We start from the raw sequence: 27645 nt of genomic DNA on the forward strand, positions 1-27645 counted from the left end.
CTGTAGGTGTGTGGGGTCTCCTTCAAGGTCTAAGGGGAAAGGAAGAGGAAAGAGCTTCAGGTGGGGAAGTGGACAATATGATGCAGAAGAGGTTCTGCACAGAACTTACTGGAAGGTGCGGGATGTTAAAGGGAAAACGTGTTTTCATGGAGGCCTGGGCGGGAGACATTAGCTTTCTGTGAGAAGGGCTAGGTGAGACGCCTCCAAGGAGAGGATGGGTGACAGTTTCTTTGATGGTCTCCATGGGAGGTTAGGGTCTCTTCAGGGCGGCTGCGAGTGGAGGTTTCCAGCGAAGCACACTGCGGTGGAGCTGTGTAAGGGCCTGCACAGAGTGGTACGCCCGAGTCCTCCGGCGCCGGCGCCCGGAGAGACGTGCGGGTGACCGCGCTCCCGCCCCGCCCCGCCCTCGCCCTCGCCCTCGCCCTCGCCCTCGCCCACCGCCGCTCCGCCGCCCCGCCCATGCGAGCGGACTACACTTCCCAGCAGCCTCCGCGAGGCAGCGGCGGCGGCAGCGCGGGCGGGAAGGGCGGCGGTGAGAGGCGGAGGGGGCGGCGCGCGCCGGGTACGCGCGCCGGCGACCATGGCGTTCGCCGGGCTGGAGCGAGTACATTAACCCCTGGAGGCGGCGGCGGCGGCGGCGAGGGAGCGAGCCTCGAGCGGGCGGGCCCCAGCCTGAGGGAAGGGAGGAAGGGGCGGGGAGAGCGCCAGAGGGAGGCCAGTCGGCCGCGGGCGGGCGGGCAGCGCAGCGCCGAGCGGGGCCCGCGGGCCCATGAGGAGGCCCGGGGACCATGGGCTCCAGGATCAAGTGAGTGCGGCCGGGCCGGGCGGAGCCGGGCCGGGCGCGGGGCGGCGAGGCCGGGCCACGGCTGGCTGCAGGCCGCGGGCCGCGCGGGGGACTTGTTGCCGGGACCGGAGGGGCGCCCCGCGTGCCAGCGTCACGCGGGGAGGGGGACGGTTGCCATGGCGATCCAGGGAGGCGCGGGCGGCGGCGGGGTGCGCGCGGGGTGGCAAAGCCCCGGGGGCCAGGTGTCCCCTCCTCACCTGGGGGCCGGAACAGCTGAGATTACAGGGCGGCCCCCTCCCCGGGTTTACGGAGAGCCCCTGAAAATGGTCCTTCAACTGTGGGTAGGGGGAGTAGGAAAGCCCCGGAAGCACCTCACCAAATGGGCATGTCTGGGGCTCCCCTGAGAGTTGGCAGGTCCCGAGAGGTTGCAGCCTGGCCGCTTGAGGCCTGCGGCCCCCACAGAAGGCGCGTGAGATTCTCAGAGGGAGGGGCCATTTATGGATTTAAGATGTGGATAGTCGGGGAGGAAGGCCCGTCTCTCTCCTATTTCCCCCCGCTTATCCGTGAAAATCTCCACGCAGCGAGGTCCAAAGGCTGTAAAGGAGGATACCTCCGTGTTGTAACCGAGCACCTGATCTTGATAATCGTTGGAAAGGCTTTGTAATTCAATCTGGCGAATTCCCTCACTCATTCATTCACCTGGAGTTCCCGGTGGAGGCTTAGCTTTCCAGGGAAATTGTTAATACATCTAACTTCAGAATCCCCTGAAACATTGTTGCCCTCCTTGTAAAGACTTAGAAGTTGACTTTGGAAAGTTCAACTCTTAAGCCGTCCAATTTGGGTGTGTGGCTTTGGACTCTATCTCCCCTTCCAGCCAGGTCCTCTTGTGGCCTCTCCCTTCGTCTGCCCCAGAACTTGAGATGTTTTATCTCTAATTACTAACAAATGTTCACTTTTTCTCTGTGACTAATTGTTTAAGGGCATTGAAAAACAAGTTGACAACATAGGCTTTTCTGTAAAACAACTTTCCTAGTACACTTTAAACCCTCTTACAGGAAAATCTGTGGAATGTGTTTATTTCAGCGTTTTGAGAATTGTACTAGGGAAGTTTGAAAGAAGGGCCTTAAGGGCGAAATCTAACAATTATTCAAACATGGCATCTCATGTCCAGGTGATGCCCGTGCAGTGTGACCCTTGCCCAGCTGTGCAGTCAGCTGTGTGATTAGATGTCTCATTTACAAAATATGTATGAGATAGCTGCAGCAGCCCTGAGACATCTGCTAAATGAAACTAGAAAAGTTTGCTTATGATAATAAAAATGAAAGAGTTGCATGAGCACTCTGTTAAATCTTTATTTGTGTGGAAATGAGGAAAAAGTTAGAAGCATGCTCCAAACAAGAGGTTGAGAGGCTTGGGAGGTAAAAAGATGTAGTTTGTAAAACATTGGGATTAAAGAGGCACTCAAGCGTAGTTCCTGCTTCCAAGTAAGAGTTGTAAACTTGGATTTCAATAGCACTTAGAAACACTTTCCAGAAGCCATCTTAGAGTTGCAGAGTATGCGTGAGGACCCTTCTTGTTACAGAAAAGTTCAGAAACTTGCCTAACACGAGGCAGTGAGTATCTGAACCAGCATTAAAATCCAGCCAGTAAAAGTTCAGATGGCTAGCCGTCAGATCTCTGTTGCTCTCCAAGGTAGCGGGTTGACAAATACATTTCTCAAGTGTGTTTTGTGGAACCCATCACAAATTCTGAGCACTTGGACAAGGGAATTTACAAAGGCATGGAATTAAGTGTGAAATGAGTATGAAGAATATCCTTATTGATCTTGAAAGTAGACTATGCTGTGATAAAAACTTAGGCTTGGGAAATATGTTAGCTTGTGGTGAAACCGAAAAAGATGGAGAGAAGCTATGAAAAGCAGTTGTGATTTATAGTGACTGTTGATTATGCAACTTCTGCTTGTAGCTAGGAATGGGGATGGAGAGGAAATTGCCCACTTAAGTGCTCCTCTAGTTGGAGAAAACAGAGCTTTGCCTGCTACTGGTTGGCTATTCTCTCCTAGCAGGGCATTCAAGGTGTTCTCCTGGCTGTGGTGAAACTAAGTGTGCAGGTTACATTGAATAGGACAGTCTTGGAAGCAGGGGACGGGTTGCCTTTGTTTTCTCTTGCTTATCTCTGATGTAGCAAGTCAGTTGACTAGGTGGAATCAGATCTAGGTTCAAATTCCAGCTCTTTTTAATGCTAATTATGAAACTTCACACAGACTGCCTTTTCAAACTCAGTTTCCCTGAAGGTAAAATGGGGAGGACTGTGTCCAGGTTATAGGGTTATTATGAGCAATGAACACAGTATCGATATAAATGCCAGGTCGATATTAAAAACTCAGTAATTGTTAGGTTTTTTCTTTTTTCATCTTCTGTATCAAAAGACTAAGAACATTACTGTATATGAGAAATGTCAGAGAAAGGTATGTTTAAGGTAATGGAAAAGAAAATTTTAATGATCAAGGAATTAGACTGTTAACATGCAGAGTAGGACTTAACATTGTCTCATTATTAAAAATAAAAGTTGATTAAAAACAATATTGTGTGCAGTTGTGAAGCTGATGTCTGTTGTGTGATCAGTGGTAAAGCACGTGAGTTGCTAGGCACAGGTGTTGAGATTTAGTGTTTGATCAGACCTCTTTCAAGCTTAAGCCTGGTTGAACACAGTCTCTGTCAGGTACCATGGAAATCCTTAGTGTGAACCATTTCATGAAACTCTCACTACTGTCCAGTGGTGGTGATGCTATTTATTAACCACATTTTTCAAATGAGAGAATGGGAGTTTATAGGCCTAAGATCAGATGCCAACCCCCGGAAGCCTGCCTTGATGCCAGTTTCCTGTTGCCATCCCCACCCCCACCTGTTCCAGTCTAGGCCAGGTGCCCTTCCTCTGTGTTTCTGTGGCCCCTCGTGTTTATCGCAGTCACAGTGCTAAATCTTGTTTCTTGTCTGTCTCCCATACCATGCTGGACATAAACTTCTTGAGAGCAGGGACTGTCTTTGAGTTCCCTGTATCAAACTCAATGCCTGGCACATGCTTGTTTAAGAAGAGTTCATGGAATGCATTTAAGAAATATGTTAGGATCTACATTAAGATCCTAATTAAGACTCTGAGTTCTCCGAGTTGAGCGTACATCGAGTTAAAAAAATTTAAACCCTTGAAGAAGAGTTTTGTATTTTATACATTTTTAAGGCAAATTGTACTGGTTTAGGCAGGCCTTTCCTTTTAGTAGGGTATTTAGTTCATGTTCTTCTTTTTTTTATTGAGATGAGAGGGAGTTTTGCTCTTGTTGCCCAGGCTGGAGTGCAATGGCTTAATCTGAGCTCACTGCAACCTCCACCTCTCGGGTTCAAGTGATTCTTCTGCCTCAGCCTCCCGAGTAGATGGGATTACAGGCATGTCCCACCATGCCTGGCTAATTTTCTGTTTTTAGTAGAGACAGGGTTTCTCCACGTTGGTCAGGCTGGTCTCCAACTCCCGACCTCAGGTGATCCGCCCACCTCAGCCTCCCAAGGTGCTGGTATTACAGGCAGGAGCCACCGCACCCGGCCTCATGTTCATTTTAATAAAAGAACATTGTCTTGCCTCAAATTCAACAGCTAATGGACAAAAAAAGAAGGTCACCAGTATGTAGGTAGCACCCTGGAAACCTAAATCTTAAACCTTTGTGGACATTTATCTAGAAGAATAAAAAGAGCAGTGGTAACTGACAATCTTCGACAGGTATGTTTAAATCTTATTTACTGTTTGAATGATCCCAGTGGACTGGAATGTGGTTACTATGAAGCAATTTAACTGATAATGCAGACACACAGCAGGAAACTATGTGGCAGTTTAATATTGCTTGTGGTGACATCCTAGAAATTGCTTCCAGGCACCAAGTGCAGGAAGTGGGTTGTAAGTAATCGAAGGAAGTTTTCTAAGTGAGTTTGAAGAAACCTGACATTTATGGACTTAGAGAAAAGCATATTCTAAGATTTGGAGGCATAGGAACAGGGCAGGGCAACTAATTTGGCCTTGTGGTAGTGATTATTCTCATTAGCCTGTGTACCTGTCTTCTGTCTCTGTCAAACTGTGACCTCTGAGGTTAGTAACGAAGAAATTTATCCATTTATTCATCCATTCACCTACTATAGAACTAAGAATATTAAGCATGTATTAAATATTAAGAATAGTCTTAAACTAAGAATATTAAGCCAACATGTTAGCCATTATTACCATAATTAGTAGTAATACTGTGCCTAGCATTGTGCTAATTATTAGGGACACAAAGATGAAAAGTATTTTTCTTTAAGGCTTTCTAAAGTAGTGGAAACAAATGTAAAACAAAAACAACCCCCTTCAGATTCCCTCCCTACCAAAAAGAAAAAACAAAACCAAATATAATACAGTATAAGTTAATTGCAATGGTGGAGATGCCGCGGGTGATGAATAGGTGAGTAGGTGAAGAAGAGACTGTCTTCTAGGGAAAAGCGTGGGTCTGGAAAGGAAGGCTTCACCAAGAGATCATGTTTCAGCTGAGACATGGGTAGGGGTGGGTGGTTAGCAGAGGGAGTGGAGGCAGTAGTGATGGTGGTGGTATCAGCAGAGGAAGCAGTACGTATGAGGACGTGGCATATTAGAGAAATAAAAATAGGATCATTTGTTAGGCACTTTAAATGCCAGGAATTGTGTTAGACATTGAGAATTACAATGGTGAACAATACATATTCACTCCTCATGGTGCGTACAGTCTTGTGGACCTGACATGAAAGAACCAAGTAAATTCACAGAAAGCTTATGCGGATGTTTGGAAGCACACGATGCCTCTGAGAGAGAGTGATTGGAGTGACTGTCCTATTTTAGATAGAGTGGCGAGGGAAGGCCTCACCGTGGAGATGACATTTGAGCTGAGACTTAAAGGATGAGGAGGTATTAGTCATCTAAAGAGACCAGGCAAGTCTTTTTATTCCAGGCAAAGGATAGAGCATACCCAAAGCCCTTGAGGCAAGAAAACCCTAGTCATATTTCAGGAATAGACAGAAGGCCAGTGGGTTTGAGTAGTGACTGGTGGCAGAGAGGCTTGTGGTGAGGTCAGAGGAAGAGAGCCTGGGCAGGGCCTTGTAGGTTGTGGTAATCTGAAAAGTTGAAGACACAAAATTTTATAGTATGTGAATCTTATAAGATTATAGCATAAGATTTACATACTATAAGGTTTGCTTTTTTTTTTTTTTTTTTTTGAGACACAGTTTCACTCTTATTGCCCAGGCTGGAGTGCAATGGCGCGATCTCCGCTCACCGCAACCTCCGCCTCCTGGGTTCAGGCAATTCTCCTGCCTCAGCCTCCTGAGTAGCTGGGATTACAGGCACGCGCCACCATGCCCAGCTGATTTTTTGTATTTTTAGTAGAGACGGGGTTTCACCACGTTGACCAGGATGGTCTCGATCTCTTGACCTCGTGATCCACCTGCCTTGGCCTCCCAAAGTGCTGGGATTACAGGCGTGAGCCACCGCGCCCGGCCTTTTTTTTTTTTTTTTGAGACACAGTTTCACTCTTATCCAGGCTGGAGTGCAGTGGCGCCATCTTGGCTCACTATATTCCCTGCCTCCCGGGTTCAAGTGATTCTCGTGCCTCAGCCTCTCGGGTAGCTGGGACTGCAGGTGCCCACCACCATGCCTGGCTAGTTTTTATATTTTTAGTAGAGACTGGTCAGGCTGGTCACAAACTCCTGATGATCTGTCCACCTTGGCCTCCCAAAGTGCTGGGATGACAGGTATGAGCCCAGCCCTAAAATTTACTTTTTAAATGGTTTTAAGTATATTCACAAGTGTGATTGATTACAAATAATTCCAGAACTTTTTCATCACCCTGGAAAGAAACCCCATGCCTGTTAGACACTCCTCATTCCCCCAAATCCTTCAGTCCTAGTCAATCACTAATCTACTTGCTATAGATTTGCCTATTATGGACATTTCATATATTAATAAATAGAATCATATGTAACCGTTCGTGCATGGCTTCTTTCACTTAGCATAATGGTTTTAAGATTTATCCATGTTGGAGCATGTATGAGTATTTCATTACTTTTCACTGCTAGATAATATTCCATTGTGTGGATATACCACATTTTACCCAGCCATTTGTCAGTTGTTAGGTATTTGAGTTGCTTCCCTTTTTCATCATTGTGAATGATGTTGCTGTGAACATTTTGTGTGGACATAGATTTTTATTTCTCTTGGGTATATACTTAGGAGTGGAATTGCTGGATTGTATGGTAACTCTGCATAACATTTTGAGAAACTGTTAATAAATTGTTTTCCAAAGCAGCTGTACCACTTTGTGTAAAGTGGTATTTTATTATGGTTTTGATTTGGCCCAAATGAGTTACATAGAAAAGATCAGAGTAGATGGAGATAGGTGTCTCAGAAGAGGTTGGAATTTGAACTGCTAGAAAGGGGAGATTTGGAGAATGGAGAGGGATTACCAAAGGAAGAAGAGTGGAAGTTATATGACTTAGAAATGAGGATAAACCCGTCTCGTTTTAAGTATAGAGGAGCGATCTCAGCTTATGATAGCTCTACTCTAGTCTGTTTTGACTGTTCTTTAAAGGATCCCTTTGCCAAAATGCTCAAGAGGGTTGCTTTTCTTGAGGCCTGTCATATAGCGCAGTTGACATATCTCTCTGGTTTGTGATGAGACCAAGAGTTGGAATGTGACTTCCTTTCCAAGCCTTCTCCCTCTACTGCCTCTTCCCCTCTTCCATTTCTCCACCACAGTGCTGTCTTCCCAGTCTCCAAAGGTGAATGTAGAAAGACTTAGAGTGGTGGAATAAAATTCTCTTTGAAGACCAAGCTTTCCATTATTAGTGCTCAGTCAGCCACTTGAATTTTCTCGACTTTTCTGGAAAATATGTTGCTGCTACTCCATCATTCTTCTCTAAGCCATTGTAGTAAACTTAGAGGGGATTGTATAGCAGATAGGAAGGTGGAAACAGGAGGTAAGACCTGGAGGATTGCTCTAGGAAAGTATGTTTGCATCCAGTTACTAAATCTGTGTAAGTTCCTGGTTGGAGTTCCGGTTGCAGTTGCAAAGGCCCAGCCTTTTTCCTGGCCCTGGGGAGAACTAATCTCTGGGTTCCTAAAATCCTTTTTGCTTAAAAGGGCTTTGTGGGGACATGGAAAAATGAGGAAGAAAAATAAACAAAATGAAGTTGTTTTGCTCTCTACTTTTACTGAAATTAGTACCCATTCTTTCTAAGTATTCAGGACTTGAAAACAGCCAAATAAAATAAGAAAAGATATATTAAAAAATATGTGTGTGTGTGTGTGTGTACACACACACACACACACACACACATATGTTCCTATAGAAAAGAAAGGTGTCATTCCAAAATTTCACTTGTAAGTTGGTTATGGCATTTAGAATGTATTTTCCGCTTAGAGATACAGTTACGTACAAATCAGTGACTGTTGAGGGCAAGGGCATTCCAGGTAGAGGGAATTGTGTATGCAAAAGTCATAGGGAGATAAAAGGTAAAGCTGAAATACAGGATATGAGGATAAAGATTATAGGAGAGGAAGCTGAAGAAGTAGGCATGTGCCAGTGGGACATGATGCCACTGAAGGGTTGAACTGGGGATGTGATGTGATCGGATTTTGGTTTTAGGTAGATTATCCTGGCAGTAGTAGTTTAGAGCAGGGATATCTCTGGCTTGTACAAGATGATCCATTGGAACGTGAGAAGACTATATTAGAAATTGCAATTATTTTTATATCAACCTTCAAAGTTGTTTTTGTATTTTTAATGTATGTATTAGTATAGTAAGGCATTATTATAATTCATGGATATTTGTCAGATCTATGTTCACTTTTTTACTGATAGGAAGAACGCATGAAAAAAAATGGGAGGCCACTGGATTGTGGAACTGTATAATCGTTTTTACTGCTTAAGTTCAAGGACCAGATTAAGGTTTTGGCAGTGTAAAGGAAAGGAATGATGGGTTGGCATGGTGGCTCATGCCCGTAATGCCAGCATTTTGAGAGGCCCAGGGGGGTGGATGGCTTGAGTCTAGGAATTTGAGACCAGCATGGGCAGTATGGTGAAACTCTCTCTACAAAAAAGTACAGCAATTAGCTAGGTGTGGTTGCATGTATCTGTGGTCCCAGCTACTTGGGAGGCCCAGGTGGGAGGATCACTTGACCTCCCACAGAGCTCAGGAGACAGGTTACAGTGAGGCAGGATCATGCCACTGCATTGAAGCCTGGGTGACAGAATGAGACCTTGTCTCAAGAAAAAAAAAAGATGGATTTGAGAGATTTTAAGTAGAAATGACAAGACTTGGTGACAAATTACATGTAAGAGACAGAAGAAGAATCAAAAATGATGTGCCCAGGTTATCAGAGTTATGTTACAAATGGTGAGGACTAGCTATGTAATGTTTGCTTTTCTGAGGAAAAGTGAAAAGTTGTGATTGGGATAAGGCATTTTAGTCCGCAGTGAGAAAGGAAGGAACCTTTAAGGGATCTATAGTGAATGTGTATGCTTTATTAAATAAGTAAGACTTAAAGTGGACTGGACCAGATTGCTGAAGGGCAATCTGTTCTTGGTAGATTTAGAGACGGGGGATAAAAACACCTTTTGAACTCACTTTAGCCACAGGAAAGTATAGGCATTAATCTTGCCTATAGTGTATGAATAAATGGAAGGAAGGAAGGAAACCAATCTAGAGAAGATGCTGTTTGACTCGGTGCTGGCAGTTCTTGTGCTCCGGGGTGTGAGAGGAGCCAGGGGTATGTGAGCATTGGAGTTTTGAGTCCCCAGAACTATACATTCTTCCTCTGAGTTCTAAATTTCTGAGCTTCAGGTTTTAAAAAAAATTATTCATGGAAGGAAGCTAATAAGTTCACCTAGAGGGTCGTTGTGATAATTAAAAGAGATCTCGTGCCTAGTTCTCAGTGGAGATGTGACTCTTTAGTAAATGGCAGCTATCATTGATATTGCTTGGAGAGGATAAAACACAGTTGCCTGAACAACCTGGAGTTAAAAATAAGTTAAAAGACAGTAAGTATGTTCCTTTTTATAGTATTACAGTTTTTTTTTGTTTTTGTTTTTAAAAACCAAAGTATTTGCTTCCTTTCAGTAGGAATGTTAGGATGACGTGTAATGTTTTTTACTAAATTTATTTGAAAGATTGAGATGCCGATATATGCAAATCGCTATTGCTCTTGCTGGTTAGGAAGAAAGGAAGCCTGTAGTCTACTAAGACAGATAAGTTGAGCATGCAAACAATTAGAATTAATAACATTTAAGAACACTTATGCCCCCAGCCAGGCCTGGTGGCACATACCTGTAATCTCAGCACTTTGGGAGGCTGAGACAGATGGATCATTTGAGGTCAGGAGTCCGAGATCAGCTAGGCCAACATGGCAAAACCTAGTCTCTACTTAAAAAAAGGAAAAAAAAGGCCGGGCGCAGTGGCTCACGCCTGTAATCCCAGCACTTTGGGAGGCCGAGGCGGGTGGATCACGAGGTCAAGAGATCAAGACCATCCTGGTCAACATGGTGAAACCCCGTCTCTACTAAAAATACAAAAAATCAGCTGGGTATGGTGGCGCGTGCCTGTAATCCAGCTACTCAGGAGGCTGAGGCAGGAGAATTGCCTGAACCCAGGAAGCGGAGGTTGCGATGAGCCGAGATCGCGCCATTGCACTCCAGCCTGGGTAACAAGAGCGAAACTCCGTCTCAGAAAAAAAAAAAAAAGAAAAAAAAAATTACAAAAATTAGCCGGGCATGGTGACGCACACCTGTAGTCTCAACTACTTGGGAGACTGAGGCATGAGAATTGCCTGAACCTGGGAGGTGGAGGTTGCAGTGAGCCAAGATTGAGCCACTGCACTCCAGCCTGGGCAAAAGAGCAAGAGACTGTCTTGAGGTAAAAAACAAACAAAACCACTTAATGTTCTGTTTATCATAAATATTGGAAATTTTTTCAGTTTTATAAAAGATTTATACAAATACTTTATATTTATCTCTGTTTAACTGGTTCTACTGTTCAGTCTTTTTATTTTAATTTTTATTTAAGCTCTGGGACGCATGTGCAGAACATGCAGGTTTGTTACATAGGCATACATGTGCCATGGTGGTTTGCTGCACCCATCAACCCATCATATACATTAGGTATTTCTCCTAATGGTATTTCTCCCCTAGCCCCCATGCCTCTGACAGGTCCGGGTGTATGATGTTCCCCTCCCTGTGTCTATGTATTCTCATTATTCAACTCCCACTTATGAGTGAGAACATGTGGTATTTGGTTTTTTGTTCCTGTGTTAGTTTGCTGAGAATGATGGTTTCCAGCTTCATCCATGTCCCTGCAAAGGACATGAACTCATCCTTTTTTATGACTGCATAGTACTCCATGGTGTATATGTGCTACATTTTCTTTATTCAGTTTATCATTGATGGGTATTTGGGTTGGTTCCAAGTCTTTGCTATTGTGAATAGTGCTTCAATAAACATAAATGTGCATGTGTCTTTATATTAGAATGATTTATAATCCTTTGGGTATATACCCAGTAATGGGATTGCTGGGTCAAATAGTATTTCTGGTTCCAGATCCTTGAGGAATGGCCACACTGTCTTCTGCAATGGTTGAACTAATTTGCACTCCCACCAACAATGTAAAAGCCTTCCTTTTTCTCCACATCCTCTCCAGCATCTGTTGTTTCCTGACTTTTCATTGATCACAGTGCTAACTGGCATGAGATGGTATCTCATTGTGGTTTTGATATGCTTTTCTCTAATAAGCAGTGATGATGAGCTTTTTTTCTTGTTTGTTGGCCACAAAAATGCTTTCTTTTGAGAAGTGTCTGTTCATATCGTTTGCCCTCTTTTTTTTTTTTTTTTGAGACAGAGTTTCACTTTTGTTGCTCAGGCTGGAGTACAATGGCTCTAGCACTCCAATGCCAGAGTGCAATGGCTCTTGGCTCACCGCAACCTCTGCCTCCCGGGTTCAAGTGATTCTTCTGCCTCAGCCTCCTGAGTAGCTGGGATTACAGGCATCTGCCTCCACACTGGCTAATTTTGTATTTTTAGTAGAGACAGGGTTTCTCCATGTTGGTCAGGCTGGTCTCAAATTCCTGACCTCAGGTGATCCGCCCACCTTAGCCTCCCAAAGTGCTGGAATTACAGGCATGAGCTACTGTGCCCGGCCCTTCACCCACTTTTTGTTGGGGTTGTTTTTTTTTCATGTAAATTTGTTTAAGTTCCTTGTAGGTTCTGGATATTAGCCCTTTGTCAGATGCGTAGATTGCAAAAATTTTCTCCCATTCTGTGGGTTGCCTGTTCATTCTCATGATAGTTTCTTTTGCTGTGCAGAAGCTCTTTAGTTTAATTAGATCCCATTGTCAATTTTGGCTTTTGTTGGCATTGCTTTTGGTGTTTTAGTCATGAAGTCTTTGCCCACGCCTATGTCCTGAATGGTATTGCCTAGGTTTTCTTCTAGGGTTTTATGGTTTTAGCTCTTATGTTTAAGTCTTTAATCCATCTTGAGTTAATTTTTGCATAAGGTGTAAGGAAGGGGTCCAGTTTCAGTTTTCTGCATATCGCTAGCCAGTTTTTCCAACACCATTGATTAAATAAGAAATCCTTTCCCCATTGCTTGTTTTTGTCAGGTTTGTCAAAGATCAGATGGTTGTAGATGTGTGGCATTATTTTTGAGACCTGTTCAGTCTTTTTAAAGTGATTTTTTATTCATTTTTTCTTGGTGCTGGAACCTATTTTTAAACTTTTTATTTTGGAAAATTTTAAACATCTATAAAAGTAGAATAGTATAATGAGCCCCCAAATTCCCACCGAGTTTCAATACTTATGTTTTACCTCATTTTATTTATAGATAACTGACCATAACTCCCTCCCCTGCTCTCCAGTCCTGGATTATTTTGAAGCAAATCCCAGATGTTGTCATATTATCCTTATTATTATTATTTTTTGAGACAGTCTCACTCTGTTGCCCAGGCTGGAATGCAGCGGTGCAGTCTCAGCTTACTGCATCCTCCACCTCCCAGGTTCAAGAGATTCTTGTACCTCAACCTCCCCAGTAGTTGGGATTACAGGTGTATGCCATCACGCCTGGCTAATTTTTGTATTTTTAGTAGAGACAAGACTTCACCATTTTGGCTAGGCTGGTCTCGAACTCCTGATCTCAAGTGATCTGCCCTCCTCTGCGTCCCAAAGTGCTGGGATTACAGGCATGAGCCACTGTGGCAGGCCCCAGATGTCATATCGTTCTTAAGTACTTCCATTTGTGTCTCTAAAAAGGTAGCTTTTCTTTTTAAAAAAACATCACATTTTCACACCTAAAAAATTAAGAAAAAAAATTTAATTTCTTTTTTGAAGGTGAAGTTGTCCTTTATGGTCCAGGTTGGAGTGCAGTGGTGTGATCTTGGCTCACTGCAACCTCCGCTTCCTGGGTTCAAGCAATTCTCCTGCCTCAACTTCCTGAGTAGCTGGGATTACAGGTGTGCACCACCTCACCCAGCTAATTTTTGTATTTTTAGTAGAGATGGGGTTTCATTCTGTTGATCAGTCTGGTTTCAAACTCCTGACCTCGAGCAGTCTACCTACCTAGGCCTCCCAAAGTTCTGGGATTACAGGCGTGAGCCACTGTGCCTGGTCAAAAAATTTTAACGTTATTAAATATCTAGTCAGTGTTTGAAGTTTTTCAGTTATATCAATTAAAAAAAAAACAACAGTGGATTTGTTTCAGTCAGTGAGTTCATACATTGCAATTGGTTAATATTTGCTGTCTTTTTCCCCCATGCAGTTTATTTTTTGAAGAAGTGGGTTACTTGTCCTATATGATTTCTGTTGCATCCTTAAGGTTTGTTAAACACATTCTTCTATCCCCTTTATTTCCTAAAAAGTGGTAGTTGGATTAAGTGACTTGATGAGATTCAAGTTCACTTTCTTGGCAAGAATGTTTTAAAAGTGGTGGTAGGTACTTCCATCAGGAGGTACATTATGTCTGGTCATCTCTCTTTTTGATCTGTCATTGGGGGTTGTAAAATACTGATATTTTGTTTCTATCACTTCTTCACACTAGCTGGGATACTTGTAAAAAGAAAACTTGTCCATATCAACCACTTGGTTGTTCATATAGGAAAGGCAGGGTAAATGGTTGATTTTGTTAATTTTGTAAACATTTTTCAAAGGTAACTAATTTTTGAGAGAGGGGAATGTCACTTTAAATGCATGTATTTTAAACTTATTTGCTATATTTCAGTCTACTGTAGTTATTGTCCTCATTGATGTTTAATTTGTCCTATCTTTGTCCAGTGGGAATTTCAAGTGAACTCTGAAGTCCTGTTGACAGCATCCTAGTAGTTCCTAATAGCTCCCTTGCCTTTTGTTATGACAAGGGATTCCAGGCTCATCTTCTGTGTTTCCTGTTCCAGACCCAGTGTTTCTCTAAGGAGTCCTGGTTCCTTTTGGTGGGAAATAGTATTATAAATCACAGCCTGGGATTTAGGACTTTTAGGAATGGGATGGGTTTGCCACCAGGTCAGTCATAATTTCTAGGCTTCTCCAAGGGTCAGATTTTGGAAATATGTGTGTGTATTTTTAAAGGTAAATTGCATTATATGCTCATATTGCTTTTTCCAGTTCTAGACCGTAGCAGTTTTATTTAACCTCATCACATTTACATCTGAATCTCCTATATCTATATCAAAGTCTTGATTTCCAACACCACCAATATATTTACTCTTTTGCTTTATCCCACAATACCTAGACAACTCAACAGCAGCACCAACATTACCAACAACAATGTGATTACTGAAAATACTTATGTTTTTGGCTTTTTAAAACTTAGCAGTTCTTTTGATCCTTGGGATATATTTTACTAGGACTGTAGTCAAATTACTGTTTTAAAGCCAGTAGAAATAGTTTTTTTCCTCTGTGATTGTGTCACCAACTTTATACATAGTTAGGTGTTTTTTGTTGTTGTTGTTGTGTTTTTTTTGAGATGGGGTTTTGCTCTGTTGCCCAGGATGGAGTGCAGTGGCACGATCTTGGCTCACTGCAATCTCTGCCTCCTGACTTCGAGCGATTCTCCTGCCTCAGCCTCTTGAGTAGCTGGGACTACTAATCCCCCCACCACACCCAGCTAATGTTTGTATTTTTAGTAGAGACAGGGTTTCATTTTGTTGGCCAAGCTGATCTCCTGACCTCAAGTGATCTGCCTACTTCGGCCTCCCAAAGTGCTGGGATTATAGGCAGGAGCCACCACCCCTAGCCCATAGTTAGGTTTTTATAATTTTTTCTTATAATTTGTTGGGATTACTGTTTAAAAATAATTTGATTTTTAAAACAATTACTTAAAGTATATTGTTTCAAAGCCAAAGCTACAAAACAGATACATTCATAAGTTTAACTTCTGTCCCTGCTTGCCACCTTGTTCCTTCCCTGTCATAGGTACTGAGTTTGTTTTTAGATTTTCATCTGTTCTTTCATTAAAAAAAAAAAAAGGCACATACATGGATATATTTATACCTCCTCTTGTCAGGCCCTCAGATAAATGATGGCATCCCATATGTACTATTCTCCCTTTAACTTTTCTCATTTTATAAAATATCCTGTAAAGAGATCTCTCCTGGGAAAATAGAGGGATCTTCCTCCTTTCTTTGTAGGACAGCAGTAGTACTCCATTGGATGGATGGACTGTGGTTTATTCAGTCTGTTTCATAATGATGGGCATTTAGGTTGCTTCTAGTCTTTTATTATTAGAAATGGTGCAGTAATGAATAGTCTTGTATACGCACCTTTTCATATTTTTACCATTATAACATTGTGATAGATTTTTCCAAGTGGGGTTTCTGGGTCAAAAGGATAATTTTGTATGTAATTTTGCTAGATATTGTCCAATTCCCCTCCATAGAAATTGTGCCAGTTCTTATTCCCACACATGAGAGTGCTTGTTGTCATACAGCTTTATCAACAGAGTGTGTTTGTCACACTAAACATTATTTTTATCAGTTAAAATGCATGCAAAGTTATAAGCATATATGGTAACAAATCAAATAGTTCATAAGAGCCTGTGATGAGCAACAGTCCTCTACCCTGTTCTTCCCCAGTCCCATTCTTTGGAGACAAACTTTTATTAACTAATCCTGTTTTTAGTTTTTCTGGTGGTTAACTCGTAACAATAGATAAATCTCTCTCTCTTAACTTTAGACAGTATCTGTTGACTCCTTGAAATGAAAAATAAGTAACTTTATAATACTTCTCTCTTCTCATCTGATACTTTATCTATTTTATATTGCTTTGATTTTATAATGGTTGTTAACTTAAGATCTTGTTATTGTTCCATTAACCCTCAACACTGTCTTTTGATTTCACACTTTGTGAGGGGAAGGATATTACCCTGGCTCTTCCTTCTGCCTTCTCAAAGTGATACTTTTACATTAATATGGTCATTTAAATTTTGATCCATGACCAGATTCAAGTCTTCCATGATTTGTCTTTAGGTTAATTCTAAAAATGGAATGTTATTATGAATATTTGAATGTAAGTATTTAACTCCACTAGATTGAGTAGGATGCTAAAATAACATTTTCTTCCCATTTGAAAGAGAATGTTAACATCAGGGTTACAGTAATTTTTTTCTTACAATCCATCCAGAATTGAAAATTATGCTAAATGTTTGGCATCATTCATGTATATAAAAAGTTTTAAATTTATTTGTACAAAACAGCAAATTATTTGTACACTAGCCCTGTAGAGAGAACAGCCCAGGAGATCATACAAACATGCAAGTGCTTTCATCCTCACATTGGCAAGATGGAAACCTCTACTTTGCAGTCTTTGTGGGGCCTTGGCCTGGGTGGTAGTTTTTGGCTAGCAGAATGTGGCATCTGATGATGTCAGAATCAGCCTGCCTCCTGAGCTTGGGACTGAGGCTGAGATGGTTTAGATTTTTGTCGCCTCCAAATCCCATGTGGAAATGTGATTCCCAGTGTTGGAGGTGGGGCCTGGTGGGAGGCAATTGGATCGTGAGGATGGTCCCTCATGAATGGCTTGGCTTCATTCCCTTGATGATGACTGAGTTCTTGCTCTAGTAATTCATGATCTGGTTGTTTAAAATAGAGCGTGGCTCTTGGCTCTTCCCCCTCTCTCCCTTACTCCCACTCTCACTATGTGGCACACTGGCTCCCTGTCAGCTTCCACCATGATTGTAAGCTTCCCGAGGCCTCTCCAGATGCCAGCACTGTGAGCCTACAGAACTAGGAGCCAATTAAACCTCTTTCCTTTATCAATTACTCAGTCTCAGGTATTTCTTTATAGCAACAGCAGGAACAGACCAACATGGGTGCTCCTCATGACCTTCTGCTGGCCTGTCTTTTGACCCTTCTTGTGTTTCTTGGCAAAGTGCATGATCCTTAGTAACTAAGGTTCTACCCCCTTAAAGGATATCTTTATGATCATGGCCCATCGATGACATTTTTGTGTCATTTTGGAACTGGTTATGTGTGGTATGGTTCTTGAACTTGGCCGTGTCTGCACTGCTGCCTGCAGTCCAGAAAGTGCCTGAGACTGGAAAATAAAGGTCTCTATCTGGATTTTGATTTTTAAAGCAGTAGTCTTTCTCTTCTTTCCTCTTTTCCAGAGTTTCTTAAATCTTTTCCCTCTTGCATTATTTGCTTTTATTGTATCCTTAATTTTTTCTACCTTTAAAATTATACTTGCAGTTTTGTCCAGGCTTTCCTGTTCCCCTGATGGTTCCCTCCCACCTTCCTGTAAAATCCTTATAAAATTGGCTTTATTGTTATAATCCTGGAATGTCCTGTCATCACTTTTCAGGGTTGATTTGATTATTTCCTGGCCCTGTGGAAATATGCTGGAGTACATATTCAGATTCTTAAAGGAGACAGCCACAGTAGCACACTTGCAGAAAGGGTGCATAAAAAGTAAACTTTGAGTTCTTGCATGTCTGAAAAATATCTGCTTTCTCACAGGGGATCAATAGTATGTATGGGCATGGAGTTCTAGGTTGACAAAATTTTCCTGCTGAACTTGGAAGGTATTTTTTTTACTATCTTCTGTCTGTCTTCCTCTGACCCTGCTCTGGAAGGAAACGAGGATGCTCTTCCTTGCTTTTACAAGGTTGGGATGTACATTCAGTTTCCCTACTCTGCTTTTGTTGACATCCAAGTTGAGGGATTCCCTGTTACCGCAGGGTGAGAGTTCTGGCTCCCTAGTAGGCCTCCACTGAAACCTCCCTGGCTGGGTGGAGTAATGCCTTATTCTTGCTCTCACGGGGGACTCAGCAGACACCATGGGGTGGAGGGGAATGGTCTTGTCCCATTTCGTCACTGGAAGGTGATGAAAATCCTTAGTCTCTGCTAGGCTTTGTTGACACCATCCTACAGGTGGTGGGAAGAGGAGCCTTGTTACTGCCACATTACTCCACTGAAACCACATTGATGGGGTCATTGTTACTGTCTGGTGGGGGATGATGTAATTCCCAGCTCCCTCCTTAGGTTTCTGTAGTGCTACCCTGGCAGGGGTGGGGTTCCTCATCACAGCCCAGAAACCTAGACTTTCTGCTTGTCCTTTGGGGATTTAGGTGAGGGTGGGACCACAGGGTTTTCTGTGGTGTTTGGTGAGTATTTTCTAAAAAATCTGTCTTATTAGCTGCCCATTTTGGTCCTTTGGCTAGAGAGAGCTTGGGTCTGCATCTATTGGTATTTCCAGGTTGCTGACTTCTCTGGCTCCAACAATGTGATGTATGAGGCAAGGAAAAACCCAGGGAACTCACCTCTCCTCACTCCTTGGGTCCTGAGGTCGCTAGCTGTTCTGTTTCTCTCTCTGCCTTTAAGAAAACCATCTTATGTTTATCTTATATGTAATGTGCAATTTTTTTTGTTATTTCTAATGTAGATTTTTCTTCTGCCATTATACATACATACATACGTACAAATATATATATATATATATATATTTTTTTTTTTGAGACGGAGTTTGGCTCTTGTTACCCCGGCTGGAGTGCAATGGCGGGATCTCGGCTCACTGTAACCTCCGCCTCCTGGGTTCAAGCAATTCTCCTACCTCAGCCTCCCAAGTAGCTGGGACTACAGGCTGCGCCACCATGCCCAGCTAATTTTTGTATTTTTTTTTTTTTAGTAGAGACGGGGTTTCACCATGTTGACCAGGATGGTCTCGATCTGTTGACCTGGTGATCCACCCGCCTCAGCCTCCCAAAGTGTTGGGATTATAGGCGTGAGCCACCACGCCCGGCCTATACATATTTTTAAACTTTTTTTCTTTTTTCTTTTCTTTTTTTTCTTTTTACTATGGTATTCATTTACATACAGTAAAGTACACAGATTTTTAAGGATACCACTTGATTAATTTTTAATGGTTATATACTCATGTAATCACCATCCAGATCAAGATAAGGTATCTCTTGTATAGTATAAGGCTTTTCATTCCCCCTTCCAGTCAATACCCATTAAAAAATAATCACTATTCTGATTTCTGTCACTGTAGTAATTTTGCCAATTCTTGAACTTCATATAAATGGAATCTTGCAGTATATACTCATGTGTCTGGCTTCTTCTCTACATTTTGTTGGTAGAATTCATCTGTGTTGTTGTACGTTAACTGTAGTTCATTGTTTTTCATTGCTGCATAGTATTCCATTATGCTAATATACCTCTATTATCCATTGTATTATCAATAGGTATTTAAGTTGATTCTCATTTTTGGCCATTATGAATAAAGTTGTTATGAATATTCTTATACATGTCTTACAGTTAACAAAAGTGTTCCTTTCTGTTAGGTTTATACCCAGGATTGAAATTGCTGATTTAGAATTTATAAATATGTTTAGTACATGTTGACAGTTTTCCAAATTGTGTGCCAATTCATACCTCATCAGCTATTATATGACAGTTCCACTTGTTTCATATCCAACACTTTGTATTATTAGTCTTTTTTTAAGCCATATTATTGGCAATTAATATCATGTTTTTGTAGCTCTGTAGTTTTAATCTGTATTTCCCTGATGATTGACTACTTATGTTGAGCACTTTTTCATATGCTTGTTGGCAATTTGGATATCTTCTTTTGTGAGGTACCTTTTCGGGTCTTTTCCTGTTTTTCACTGTGTTGTCTGTCCTTTTCTTACTGATTGGTAGGTATTCTTTATATTACTGAATGTGAGTACTTTGTCAGACATAAGTATTACAAAAATCTTTCTGCAATCTGCAGCTTGCCCTTTTACACTTAATAGTGCCTTTTTTTTTTGAGATGGAGTCTTGCTCTGTTGCCCAGGCTAGAATGCAGTGGCTTCATCTCAGCTCACTGCAACCTCTGCTTCTCAAGATTCAAGTGATTCTCATGCGTCAACCTCCCAAGTAGCTGAGATTACAAGTGTGTGCCACCGCACCTAGATAATTCTTGTATTTTTAGTAGAGATAGGGTTTCACCTGTTGTTCAGGCTGGTCTCGAATGCCTGACCGCAAACGATCTGCCCACCTAAGCCTCCCAAAGTGCTGGGATTACAGGCGTGAGCCACCGGCCTGGCCACTTAATAGTGCTTTTTGATTAACAAGAGATCTTGTCTATTTTATTGATCCTTTCCTCTCTACTTTTTCCTGTGTTCTGTTTAAGAAATCTTTACCCAACCAAAGGGCATAAATATGCTTTTGTTTTATTCTAGAAGCTTTGCTTTACATTTTAATTTTAGTTCTGTGATGTGATCCATTTTATATGAAATTTTATGTATGATGTAAGTTACACATTAAGGTTAATTCCTTTTCTTCCCCATGTGGTTGTCCAATTGACTTAACGTTTATGGAGAAGACCATTCTTTTCCCGCCGAATTTCAATGGCATATTTCTTGTAAATCAGGTATATGTTTATGTTTCTGGACTCTGTTCTTTCCATTGCATTAATATCATGTTATCTTAATTACTGTACCTTTACAGTAAGTCTTGTTATTTAATAGTGAAATTCTTTCAATTTTGTTATTCAGATTGTTTGGACTATTCTAGGTCCTTTGCATGACCATATACATTTTATAATCAGCTTGTGAAATTCCACATTTTTGATGGAATTACATTGCGTCCATAATTTGTAGAGAGTTGATATTAACAATATTGAGTCTTCTAGTTAATGAAGATGACACATCCCGCCTTATATATCATTAATTTCTTTCAGCAGCATTTTGTAGTTTTTTTGGGCAGGGTCCTGAACATCTTTTGTTCGAGTTATTCGTAGGTCTTTGATTTTGTTTTCCATACTTTTGCCAAATGGCATTGCTTTTTAAATGCTATTTTCTAATTGTTACTAGCATATAGAAATACAATAGGTTTCTCTTGTATGTTGACATTGTATCCAGAAACCTTGCTAAATTTCCTTAATTCTAATGTTTTTAGGTTATTTTTATTTTCTATGTATTCAGTCAGGTTTTCTGTGAATGACAATTTTACTTCCTAGTTTTCGATCTTTATGTTTCTTGCCTTATTTCACTGGGTAAAACCTCTGATACGATGAATAGGTTCAATGAGTACAGATACAGTGGTCTTATACCTGAATTTGGAGGAAAGTGCTCAATATCTTACCATTTCTTCAGTGTCAACCAGTATGTTGATATCTATTTTTCTTAGATGCCCTTGATCAGTTTGAAAAGTTTCATTCAATTTTTAGGTTGCTGAGAGTTTTTGTCATGTATGGATGTTGAATTTTACCAAATGCCTTTTCTGCATCTCTTGAGATGATTATGATTTTTCTTTTTTTCTGGTTTTTTGTAGTGAATTACATTTATTTTCCAATGTTAAACCAGCCTTGCATTCCTGGGATAAACCCACTTGGTCATGTTATACTATTTTTTTTATATTATTATATTCCATTTACTAACATTTTATGTTTACATCTATATTCATGAGAGATCTTGGCTACAATTTTTCTTTTTTGTAATGATCTTGTCAGATTTTGATATCAAGGTTGCATTGGCCTTTTTTGTTTGTTTTTTTTTAAAAAGCCCTTGTTACTTGTCTTGTTCTCCTGTTCTCTTCCTTGCAGCTTTTTGTTCCTGTTTTGTAGAGGTGGTTTTTTTTCTGTTCTATTTAAGGATGTCAGTTTCCTGGAGCATATTTCTTAATCTTTTTCAGAAATACATTCTTCCCAGAGATGATGATGCTTTTTTGTCATTTGCAGTATGTTTTGACTGATCTTTTATTTTTCATTTGCTCTCTTGAGCAAGGAGAGCTCTATCTAGAGTTGCTGTTTTGCCACAGGTGGTTGGATGGGTTACCATGGGCATTGTTCTTTGTGTTTGTGGTTGATGTTCAGATTCCCTTCTCAGATCTGTGGCTGAAGAGCTGGTTTATGTTCATTGTTTCCAGTTGAATTCGCAGGCATTTGCACTACTAAGGGAGAACTTTATTGCCTTACAAATTAAACTGAAATTTCTAGAGTGCATTCTGTTAGAACTGTTCCTGTCTCTGTTTTCACTGAACTTTTTGTATATAATTATTATAACCAATGTAACTAATTATAATTTAAGAGATTAGGTAGCTCCTCCTGCCTGTTAGTCTCTCTGTCTTGTACATGTGTGCACCTGTGTGTGACCCATGAGTATAACCAGGAATGAAGGGTAAAATGACTGAAGGTGGAAGACAAAGGAACGTGTTATGATAGAAGAGAGGTCATGAGAGCCAGCAATTGGATATTTTGTTTTGCTTTATCTGTTATTGCCTTTATTTTAAGAATCCAGGTGTCGGTGAGAATTGTCAAGAAGCAGCATCGGAAGATTAGAAGGTCTTCACAACCACATCATGGGGACTCTAGAGTTTGTAGCCTGGGTGACTGAGAGAAAAATGTGGCAGAACTAGGATTAAAAATAGGGAAATTGAGATTTTTTTCTGGGGGAAATAAATGATTGCTTTGATTTGGGTTATATTAAGTGTGAGGAACTTTCCAGGGGTAGGTGACATTTAGACTTGAATGAAGCTCATGACATGTGGGAACTAAAATTATAGTTTGGGAATCCCAGAGTGTGGTGATAGTGAGAATGGAAGAAACTTCATGAATTTTTAGTAGGAGAATAGAAGGCAGGAGAGAGGGAAGAGTCTGTAAGATGTTGGGGATGTCTCACATCCTAAATGCAAATATCTAGCCTTGTTGCTTCATCTCTCCAGTGACGTCCCCTTGGTCCAGGGAACCATCCTCTCTCCTTTCTTAATGGCTGTAATTCCTCCTGACTGGGCTCTTTCTACCACTTTGACTCTTCCAATCCAGTCTCTGTATAGTATCCAGTGTGAGCCTTCCAGAAGACCAATCTGATCACATGAATTGACTGCCTAAAATCCTTCAGCTGCTCTCTAAAATCCACACACCTAACATGGCTTTAAGGCCTTTTGAGTTGTCTGTTAGTATAAAAATAACAGAAATCCAATAACCAAAATTTATTGAACTCCTTTGAACATTAAAACTTATTCCAAATAGTTTATATTTGTTGTCTTGTTAAGTCTTCACATTTATTCTTTATCCTTATTAACAACCTTATGGAGAAGGTACTGGTAGATTCCAGTTTTACAGATGAGAAAGACACAGAGAGGTTTCCAGTTGTGCAAGATCACAGAGCTATCAAGTGGGGAGCAAATAACTTTATATCATGGTATTATTTAAGCCTCTCCATAATCCTATGAGGTTAGTATTGTTATCACTGCCCTTTACAAATGAAATGACTGAAGTCAGAGATGTTAGGCTGTTTGTGTGGTGGAGCTGGGACTGGAGCCCAGATCGATGTGACTCAGAGTGTGTTTTGTCTTCCATGCTAGTCTGACCGCAGCCTCATTCATAGCACCCCTCACCTCTCACCTTAAGCACACGTGTAGATACCCTGGGTTAACTTCTGCTCATTCTTTAGGTTTCGGCTCAATTAGAGCTCTGGCTGAGAAACCTTCAGCGAGCATCCCCTTTACTCTTCCTGCTGCACTTAAAGGCACTTTGTTATCAGCACTGGCTGTCAGTGTTCTTTGATTGTCTTTCTTATAGTGTGTGAGCTTCGTGAAGTCGAGTACTGTGAGCATCTTGCTCACTGTTAAACCTTGAGTGACTTGCACTGTATATGGCACATAGCAGCACTCAGTCGCTGTATGCTGGATAATTACATAAATGTTTAACTCAGTGACGCAGTTTGGCGTTGACTGGGTTTCATTCTTAAAAGAATATAATCAGTAGTCTATTTATATGTTTAACTCCCAGTATTTATGTTTGTGATGGTTCCAAATAACGAATAATCCCCAAATCATGGGGCTTTAGCAATCCACTTTGAGAGTATTATATTTCTGTTATTTTTCTTGGGCTAATGTTGTGCTTTACCTGTGGTGTAAATACTGATAATCAGAAGAGATGGCAAGCCAATCTGTGCTGGTTTAACTGGTGAATGTAGCCTAGGCTGTCTCACTTGCTGTGACTGGAATGCAAAGTCAAATATTCTTACAGTGATCATTGAAAGTTATTCCTATTCCACCTATAAGCTGGTTATTCTCTTTGGTACCACAGGATAAGTAGTTATAGCCTGGAATTGAGGAGAAAAAAATTTATAGTGTCCCGATGACCTACTTTTTAATATTTTCTCAGGCAAATTGGTCTGACCTTTCCTACCTTGGTCTGACTTCCTCATAGGAAAAGTTTCACATTGCATAGGAAAGAACAATTTAGCAGGAATATAAGTTGCAAATTATTAGTTCAGTGGTGCTCAAGCATGTTCAGGTGATGAAGTACCTAAAAGTCATGGTATTCTGTGGAATACTATGAAATATTTATATATTAAACTTTAAAATACATTTTTTCCCTAAATCAGATACTATTTTATATTACATTCCAGAATAGATAGGGAGTAGCAGGTGAGAAAGGTTTAAGAAAAATTTGTGGTAAGAAAACTTAAAATTATATTACTTTATTTTTTCATGCAAATTGGGAAAAGGCCATTTTTGGCACCTTTGTCTAACTTCCAAAACTCCAGCGTTTCAGGTAGTGTAGTTGGAGAACCATTAAATTAATTGAATCTGGGGGAGAGAGGAGAAGCTGAAATGAAAGGTGATGATATCAAGGTTTCCAATTTGGGACTCATATCTTTCATAGACACTGGTGAGTTAGGAGGGAGAAGTGGCATTGAGGTCGAGAAGGATGAATTTGGTTGAGTGTAAACTAATGATAGGCTGAGAAGAGAGACATAGTAGACAAGAGAAGCACAGTGCCTGTCACCTAGCATGGTTCTCAATAATTACTGGTTACCGTCTATCACCAGGAAGAGAGTGTAGAGACTTGGAAATTATTGGCATGGATGATAAGAATTGTTTTCAGGCTGAATATAGCGAAGCGAGTTTCAAGGTTTGAGCCTAGGGAAATAGAAGAGACATAGTTAAGCGTTGTAGAATGCTGTTGGGAAGTCAGTGGAAGTGGAAATCCAGAAAGGAAGATTTGGCTTAATGGTGGGTTATGGATGGCCTCTGAGGAGATACAGCCTCAGTAAGGTGTTGCATTTATTCATTCATCTAAAGCTGAAATCTAGGAATTATCTTTGATACCTTCCATGTCATTTTATCCCTCTAATCTATTGATAAGGTGCTGTCAAGTTTACCTTCTTAAGTAGGACACAAAGAGAACACTGTAAAAGAATAAACTGAACTTTATCAGAATTAAAGTCTTTTGCTGTTCGAAAGTTGTCATTAAGAAAATGAAAAGACAAACCACAGACTTCTAAAAAACGCATACATTTGACCAGTTCTTTCTATTTCCGTTGCCACCTTCATGTAAAACATGTATCAGCTGGGCATGTTGGCTCACGCCTGTAATCCCAGCACTTTGGGTGGCTGAGGTGGGAGGATTGCATGGATCTAGGAGTTTGAGACCAGCCTGGGCAATATAGGGAGACCCCATTTTTACAAAAGAAAAAAAAAAAGCTGGGTGTGGTGGTGCATGATTGTAGTCCCAGCTACTTGGGAGGCTGAGGGGGAAGGACTGCTTGAGCCAGGAGGTTGAGGCTGCAGTAAGTAGTGATCATGCCATTGCATTCCAGCCTGGGCTACAGAGTGAGACCCGGTCTCAAAAAATAAAATTAAAACATATATATGTACATATGAGACTCTCATAACTCAGAAAGACAATCCAATAAAAATGGACAAAAGATTCAAATAGAATATCAATATACGAATGGAAAATAAGTGCAAGAAAAAATGCTCAGCATCATTTTAGTCATTAGGAAAATGCAAATTAAAACTATAATGAGAAAGCCGCTGTATTCCCAACAGAATGACTAAAATTACAAAGACTGGGCTGGACTCAGGGCTTACACTTAGGTGGGAGGATTGCTCAAGGATACAGGACTTTGAGACCCCATCTTTAAAAAAATAAATAAAGACAATTTTCAGATGTTGACTAGGATGTATGTATATAGAAGAAGAGGACCTGTGGACCTTTTTTTTTTTTTTTTTTTTTCTTTTGAAAAGGTCTTGCTCTGTTGCCCAGAGTGTAGTGTAGTGGCACAACCATAGCTCACTGCAGCCTTAAACTCCTGGGCTCAAGCGATCCTCTTAAGTAGCTGTGCATACCACCATACCTGGCTGACTTTTTTTTTTTTTTAACTTTTGTGGAGACTGAGTCTTACTATGCTCTCCAGGCTGGTCTTGAACTCCTGGCCTCGAGCGATCCTCTCCCTTGGCCTCCCAAAGTGTTGAGTTTATAGGCGTGAGCCACTGCACCGGGCCAGACCTTTCTGCATTGCTGGTAGGCTCTGAGGTGAGCCCTGGAGTTCAAAACCAGCTTTGTGAGGTCATTTTCTTGAACTCCTCTTGCTCTGCTGTCTTCTCAGTGCCCTTGGACTCCCTTTGTTTCACCCTGCTCTGCTGTGTACTTCCCATGACTGTGTATGTAGTCTGGGCTTTGCAGTGAGAGGACAGAGTAGAAAAGAAAATAATAGGGGTTTGCCTCATCCTCTTAAGGCCACACTTACTCTGATTGGAGGGAAAGGTTCCTTCCCTCACTCAATGCTTTAGGTACCTGTAGGCCGCTGCCTCTTTTCAACTCCTTGAGGCTGAACTAGATGGCTTCTCTTGGAAGTTATTCACGCTGATGCTCACTCCTAGTATTTGGGCTGCCTTGAGTCTCTGCTGAGTAATAATGGAAGAAAAAACTCAAACACACCACTGGTTTGGTGGTACTTTTAATTCGAATCTTCTATCCTAGTTCATCTGCTACTCTACTTTCTAGGTTCCTCAAATAGGTGCTGCATGAATTCTGCCCTGGTTTTATAGAGGTATTTGATTGTTGTGGAGAGTCAGGGTGGAGTGTGCCTGTTACTGGGAGCCAGAACTTTTAGAATTTTTTAAAATTTATTTTGCTATACAATCACTGGACCTTTTAAATGTGTGAATGTGTATCTGTTAGTTCTGGAAAGTTCTCAAGTATTTTCAGACCAAGAATGCAGTTAAGGTGGAAATCTTAAAAGATAACTAGGGTATTAAAACCAGCTGTCGGCTGTGTCTCATCCTCTTCTCTTCCAGAGCATTGATTTGTCTTAAAGTTTTACTTTCTGCATCTATCTTGTGTAGCTTTTATTTTTTTCTGAAAACTTTCTGAGCTCCATTTTGTATAATTTCTTTAAGTTCATGAATTCTCTCCCTGATTGTATCTTTTCTGCTCTTAAGTCATCTGTTGAGTTATTAGTTCTTATTTTTAGAAATATTTTGTTCTTTTTCAATTTTGCTTGGTCATGTCATAGTTTCTTTTTTCTTTTTCTTTCTTTTCTTTTCTTTTCTTTTTTTTTTTT

General features: G+C 41.0%; 1 protein-coding gene across 4 annotated transcripts in view; it reads left to right on the top strand.

The window, feature by feature from the left end:
* Positions 1–556: 556 nt before the first annotated feature.
* The window catches only part of DENND1A (DENN domain containing 1A), a 545115-nt gene continuing 518026 nt past the window's right edge, over positions 557–27645 (top strand). For 3 of the 4 annotated variants that reach the window (XM_017548402.2, XM_017548407.2, XM_017548403.1), the window contains exon 1: positions 714–805. In XM_017548402.2, coding sequence (XP_017403891.1) covers positions 789–805 — 17 coding nt within the window. In that variant the 5' untranslated portion in view covers positions 714–788. Of the gene's footprint in view, positions 806–27645 lie in introns of all 4 variants that reach the window. The other variant, XM_037745641.1, reaches the window with a different exon arrangement.

The sequence above is a fragment of the Cebus imitator genome, unplaced genomic scaffold (assembly GCF_001604975.1).
Source record: "Cebus imitator isolate Cc_AM_T3 unplaced genomic scaffold, Cebus_imitator-1.0 Scaffold206, whole genome shotgun sequence".
Taxonomy (NCBI): domain Eukaryota; kingdom Metazoa; phylum Chordata; class Mammalia; order Primates; family Cebidae; genus Cebus; species Cebus imitator.